This window comes from Malus domestica, chromosome 06 (assembly GCF_042453785.1).
Source record: "Malus domestica chromosome 06, GDT2T_hap1".
NCBI classification, from domain to species: Eukaryota; Viridiplantae; Streptophyta; class Magnoliopsida; order Rosales; family Rosaceae; genus Malus; species Malus domestica.
In genome coordinates, this window is record NC_091666.1 from 25,798,496 (window position 1) to 25,805,621 (window position 7,126).

At 43.5% G+C, this 7,126-nt stretch overlaps 1 protein-coding gene across 1 annotated transcript; it reads left to right on the plus strand.

Moving 5' to 3' along the window:
- Positions 1–4,380: 4,380 nt before the first annotated feature.
- Positions 4,381–6,750, plus strand: LOC103438672 (probable receptor-like protein kinase At1g33260). The gene is made up of 2 exons (XM_008377212.4): positions 4,381–5,265; positions 5,817–6,750. Exons 1-2 carry the CDS (start codon positions 4,611–4,613, stop codon positions 6,521–6,523), a joined length of 1,362 nt encoding a protein of 453 aa, XP_008375434.1. The 5' UTR covers positions 4,381–4,610; the 3' UTR covers positions 6,524–6,750.
- Positions 6,751–7,126: the final 376 nt, after the last annotated feature.

Sequence of the window (7,126 nt, forward strand, 5' to 3'; positions counted from 1 at the left end):
CAACTGTTTATTCTCATGCTTGAGCCCTCTAATCTCTTGTTTGAGACTCATCACTTCAGCCGCCAATGATTCAACTTGGCGGGTTCGAGCAAATAGGCGTTGGGCCATATTAGACACAGAACCTGCACACTGAACACTAAGAGCCAGAGAATCCTTAACAGCCAACTCATCAGACCGTTTGGAAAGTAGTCTGTTATCTTTGGGAGTGAGAAGGTTCCTGGCCACTACCGCAGCGGTCATATCATTCTTCATCACGGAATCCCCAACGGTAAGAGGACCAGTAAGGGAGACGAAGGATGGGCGCCATATGTTGTCTGGAGAAGGCGGGGCTGCCTCTTCAACAAGGTTCAAGTCAAAACGACGGTCGGAGGGGCCAGACATTTTCAAAGGTGTAGAAGAGAGAAGAGGTCAGACAAATCAAGATCTTAGAAGTGCAAGAATGGAGCTTCTACTGGTGGATATTCAAGTGTGCTTTGGAACTTAATGTCAGCCTCTATAAAAATCTGCACTCGACGAAGCTTCAGAAATCGAAGAGACGTTTGCTTTCTCAAAAGCTGGGCTGCTCAGAGACCACGAGGGTCGATCTCAGAAATCGAAGAGGCGTTTGCTTTCTCAAAAGCTGGGCTGCTCAAAGACCACGAAGGCCGATCTCAGAAATCGAAGAGGTTTGCTTTCTCAAAAGCTGGGCTGCTCAGAGACCACGAGGGCCGATCTCAGAAATCGAAGAGGTTTGCTTTCTCAAAAGTTGGGCTGCTCAGAGACCACGAGGGCCGATCTCAGAAATCGAAGAGGTTTGCTTTCTCAAAAGCTGGGCTGTTCAGAGACCACGAGGGTCGATCTCAGAAATCGAAGAGGCACCTACTTTTCCAGCCTTGTCAGCACCTGTCACACGCACACTCAGCTTTGCGGAAATTATGGGCATTCTGTCGAAGATTTCTGGCGAAGTAGAAAGCACATGAATCGTACTGTTCAATCACCCACTTCCCACACGCAACAGTAGCTCATGGGTACCACATATAACTTTGCCAAAGTTCTCTGAAAAAGTTGAGACTACTTTTCCAGCCTTGTCAGCACCTGTCACACGCACACTCAGCTTTGCGGAAATTATGGGCATTCTGTCGAAGATTTCTGGCGAAGTAGAAAGCACATGAATCGTACTGTTCAATCACCCACTTCCCACACGCAACAGTAGCTCATGGGTACCACATATAACTTTGCCAAAGTTCTCTGACAAAGTCGAGACACGTGAAGCTTGCAACTCTCACTACATCGCTCTGACCAAGAAGGGTAAAAGAATAGCAAAGAAACAACACTAACAAAGTTTAGACACATAAATTTTGACGGCCTAGCTACCATATTATTACCCACAAGGGTAAAGGAACAGTACCACTGCTGGATAATTGGAAAGTCCCGGTGTGTCAACCTCTGTGCTTCATGGCAAGGTAGACTAGCAAACATGCCCAACCTTTACTCACATTCGAGAAAACACTCCCAACAAGATTGCTTGCCCCAAAATCGAAGAGGCATCGCCCTCCGAATCTCGAGAGTCAGACTTCCAACATGATTACTTTTTCAAAAATCGAAGAGGGTAAAGGAACAGTACCACTGCTGGATAATTTGAAAGTCCCTGTGTGTCATCCTCTGTGCTTCGTGGCAAGGTAGACTAGCAAACATGCCCAACCTTTACTCACATTCGAGAAAACACCCCCAACAAGATTGCTTGCTCCAAAATCGAAGAGGCACCGCCCTCCGAATCTCGAGAGCCAGACTCCTAACATGATTACTTTCTCAAAAATCGAAGAGAGGGTAAAGGAACAGTACCACTGCTGGATAATTGGAAAGTCCCTGTGTGTCAACCTCTGTGCTTCGTGGCAAGGTAGACTAGCAAACATGCCCAACCTTTACTCATATTCGAGAAAACACTCCCAACTCCCAACATGATTACTTTCTCAAAAATCGAAGACACCGCTCTCCGAATCTCGAGAGCCAGACCCCCAGCATGATTGCTTTCTCAAAAATCGAAGAGGCATCGTTCTCCGAATCTCGAGAGCCAGATCCCCGACAGGATTGCTTGTTCGAAAACCGAAGAGGCACCACTTTCCCAACTTCAAGAGCCGGATCTCCTTGGATAAAGCTTGTCTGTAATCTTCACACGCAACATCAGCTTTCCAGATACCACAGACCACTTTTTCAAAGTGCTCTGACAGAGTTAAAACTTGTGAAGCTGGCAGCTCCCACTACCGTGCTATGACCAAGCAGGGTAAAGGAATAGCATTATTACTTGATGTTAGGGAGACTCCTATATATGTCGACCTTCATCCCCAACGGACAGGCAGACCTGCAAAAATGCTCAACCCTTCCTCTTATCTGAGAGGGCACTCCCAACGAAGCCTTTCGAAATATTCAGCTTTCTTTCCCCCCGATAATACCTCTGTAAACAAGCTATACTAGAGCAAGAATATCTCATATCATCAGGGTTAAAAGCAAGAGTATCCCATATCATGCTTTTTCCCTGTCTTTTCCTTTGGCCTTGTTCTTACCTGCAAGACAAGGAGAAAGAGAGCAATCAGTCAGCACTTGGAATCAAGCTTCTAGCCAAGAACTGACTGCCTGGAACCCCTTACCCTGGCATTGCTCTCGAGTACTCATCTTCAACATCTTATGCTTCCAGGGAAGATACCGCATCTGCCTGAGGAACAGATAGGGCAAGTGAGAAGGATACAAGGAAGCATGTGGAGACAAGCGTAACAGCACACGTGCCGATACATCCACTACTCTGTCAAAAGCAAAAGTATCCCATATCAGCAGGGTCGAACATACTCTAGATTTGATGGACTTGTTTTGACCCTCAAATTCTTCAGTCGGCCTTATACTTTGGAGGAAACCAGAAAACTCTCCAGCCCAGTTCAAGAATAAGCCTGTGGAAAGTTACTTCTTCAAAAGCAAAAGTATCCCATATCATCTCTTCTCATTTTTCTTCTCTTTATCCTTCATGCTGCCTGCAAGATAGGGAGAATGTGAACAATCAGCCGGAGCTCTGATTGCTTACCTTGTCTGTTACCTCTTTCAGCAGACCCCCTAGCTCGGCGACTTGGGGGACTCCTACTACATGGTTTGTATCGCGCTTGACCAAGCCTGAAACTACAAGTAAGCTTCAAGTGACATTGATACATTACCTTGTGCATCTCCACCAGTTACAGATACCACCCCTGGATGGAGGAAGAGTACTTCCAGAGAAGATTCCACATCTACCTATGAGACAGATAAGGAAAGTCAAGCCGATACCACACTCCGGGACTTAGAAGTTTCGTGGTTACGAGATCATTCTCCCACAATATTTCTTAATGTCATTTGTACTAAATCATTCACTTGTACTCCCTAAAGGAGAGCTTGAACCTATGTACTTGTGTAAACCCTTCACAATTAATGAGAACTCCTCTATTCCGTGGACGTAGCCAATCTGGGTGAATCACGTACATCTTGTGTTTGCTTTCCTATCTCTATCCATTTATATACTTATCCACACTAATGACCGGAGCAATCTAGCGAAGATCACAAAAAGTGACCGTTTTCGCTACCTAGGATCTATCTTGCAAGAGAACGGAGAATTAGATGGAGATCTCAACCATAGAATACAAGCTGGATGGATGAAGTGTAAGAGTGTATCCGGCGTGTTGTGTGATTGTCGTAGGCCACTGAAGCTCAAGGGAAAATTTTATAGGACGGCAATAAGGCCAACGATGTTGTATGGCACAGAATGTTGGGCGGTGAAGCATCAACACGTACACAAAATGGGTGTAGCGGAGATGAGGATGCTTCGTGGGATGTATGGGCACACGAGAAAGGATAAGATTGGGAATGAGGATATCCAAGGTAAAGTAGGAGTAGCCAAAATTGAAGGAAATATGAGAGAAAATCGGTTCCGGTGGTTTGGACATGTGCAAAGAAGGCCTACTAACGCTCCAGTTCGAAAATGTGACTACGGGACAGAAGTTCAGGGCCGAAGGGGTAGAGGAAGACCTAGGAAAACTTTGGAAGAGACCCTAAGAAAAGACTTGATTACTTGGATCTAACGGAGGACATGACACAAAACCGAGCGCAATGGCGTTCTAGGATTCATATAGCCGACCCCACTTAGTGGGAAAAGGCTTTGTTGTTGTTGTTGTATTGATTATTGTTTAGAACTTATGAATATTTTTTCAGTACAACAATATATTTTACACTAATATGAAAGAGAGTTCGTTATCCAAGAGATTCGAATATAAAATATTTCATTTACAAGTAAAGAAAAATATTACCAAACTTTAATATTGAGTGGTTAGATATTATAATTCATGACCATTAATTGTTAGTAAGGAAATGGGAACCAAGACCTCTCTTTTTCTTTTCAATATTCTTTTTGGTCTTTTGCTTTTCAATTTATGAAATCTATAAATAAATAAAAAAAAGACTAAGATCTTGATTTTGATTGGGTGCGAGATCTAAATACACTCTCTTTTTCCTTTTCGTTTTCAAATTTGTATGTGGGAAAGTAGGAAGGAAGCTAGCTTGCGCATTTGTTTCTTTTATGCCTAGATCGAGATCACCCCTGTCAGATTGTGCCTCCTTCCATGGCCGAATCTAACCTCGAAGAAGAAGACCAAGTTCTTACAGAAAGCCCATACGCTTACAATTTTGTCTGCTGTTACTCCTACTTCTTCACCTCCCTCGTTTTGTTTTCCTCACTGTCTACTTTCTCCGAGGCTTCCCGCTCCATCCCAACAACCACCCTTTCTCTCTCCTCCTTTTCCTCTCTCTCCTCCACCAACCCACCGTCAACCTCCCCTTCAAAACCATCTTCCCACGCTGACACCTCCAAAACCCTCGTCACATCTCTCACAATCTCCGCCGCCGCCGTCTTCCTCATCGTTTCAGTCATGGTGGTAATGAGATGCTTCGGATTCAGATCAAAACGCAAAGACAATGGAATCGTTGTGGAGAAGGAGGACCATGTTGAAGAAAGTGGGGAGTTTAGCGTGAAGAAATTGAGTTGGGATTGGATAGAGAGATCTACTGATGGCTTCTCCAAGGTGATTGGAACTGGAGGGTTCAGCAATGTGTACTTGGCACGAAACCCGGGGCCTAATTCGGGCGATGGGTTCTGCTCGATTAAGATCCACAACGGCAGCGAGCGGCTGAGTCGGGTTTTTAAGCAAGAACTCGATATTCTCCTCCGCCTTGAGCACCACCGCATCGTCAAGCTTCTTGGCTACTCCGAAAACCAAGGTCAGTCCATAAACTAAGAACATGGTTAAGGATTGTGCTTAACATGTTTTTTGACAGCTGAGCCAACGTTTCCGATTCTATTTGAAAAAAAAAAAAAACAAAGGTTTCCAACTCGTAAAAGCATTTTCCCCGGAAGCACTTCTCAGATACCTCTAAAAAAGCCATTCAACTGTATTTTCATCAAGCAATTGGTTTTTAATAAAATTTTAACGTGTTTATAATAAAATTAATTCGAGTAAAATTGCTTAAAAGTAAAAGCATTTTCTAAAGAAGCAATCTCAAACGAATCCTAAAATTTTGTTTTGCTTTGTGTAATTGTTATTAAAAATCTTAGCGATTACTCCTTTGAGAAAACTTGCTTGCTAAAGAAGCACCTAGTGTTTCTACCACTCAGCTACACTTCCAGCTTTTTTGTGTCAGATGTAGTTGGGTTGTAATACTGTACAGTTTTCTTGACATTAATTTGTGATATGTTCTTATTTTCTTTATGGGTTCAACTTCAATCCAATTTGTTCAAATAATAATGTTTTATATTTTTTTTTGTGGAACAGAGGAGGGTGCTCTGGTTTTCGAGTACGTCACCAACGGAAATCTCCAAGAGAAGCTCCACGGCGGAGACGCCACCCCAGCACTGCCGTGGAAGAACCGAATGGCAATCGCCTTCCAAGTCGCACAAGCATTAGAATACCTGCACGAGAAATGCGCCCTCCAAATCGTTCACATGGACATCAAAGCCTCAAACATCTTACTCGACGAAAATCTCAACTGCAAGCTCTGCGATTTCGGGTCAGCGAAGATGGGGTTTTCCTCAACCGTCCAACCGCCGTCGTCGCTGAGAAATCAAGTCTTGACGGTGATGGGCTCGCCGGGTTACACTGATCCGCACTACCTCCGAACCGGAATCGCTTCGAAGAAAAACGACGTGTACAGCTTCGGCGTTTTGATCTTGGAGCTCGTTACGGGAATGGAGGCGTTTTGCTCCGAGAAAGGGCAGTTCTTGACGACTTTGGTGGGGGGCAGGTTGAGAGACGGCGGTTGTGAGGCGGCGGAGGTGGCAGAGTTGGTGGACCCGCGGCTGGGCGCGGCGGGGTTTGACCTCGAAGAGGCCAAGACCATGCTTGGTATTTCGGCAACGTGCTTGCGTCAGTCACCGACGCTGAGGCCTTCGGCAACTCAAATATTGGAAACCATTCGGGAGAAAGTATCGTCTGTTTCGTTTCTACAGTCACTGTCACATGACAAAGAAATCGTGTATTAGTTGGCTGTTTGTTTGCTTGATTGGTTGATCCCAGCCGTTGATTTTGACTACTTGGTGAATTGATTGTATAGCAGAAATGTAAAAGAAAGTTGGTTTAATAAGGATTCTGAATCTCAGATGTAAATTTGTGCTAGGCTTTTTAGCGGAAATAGTTGCTCAGATTGTCATTGCTTATCATTTGGTCCATTAAATTTAAAATCAATAAAAGTCGTTTTTGAGAGTGTCAATTGTCAATCATTTTGATTCTACTTTGAAAAATTTCTGCTAAATAGAAGAAACTACCAATTTAACAGGGTGGTTGATTTGACAAAATACTCTTAATTTAAGATTTCTCACAGAGAAACCAAAATGATTTGCGGTGAACAATCTTTAGACCAAAGCTGGTGTATTGTGTCCTTAAGTTTTAGCAACAAAGAGAATATTGTAAACAAAATTATGAGTAATCCTATTCAAAAGCATTTTCACCAAGCTCCACAAATTATCAATAACTTGTTTATTATTTCATAACTGCAATGTAAAGAATTAAATTTGGAATATTTGAAATGAAGAAGAGTAAATGGGCTAGAGTCAAAATCATATTTTTATTGAAACTGTTTAATTAAT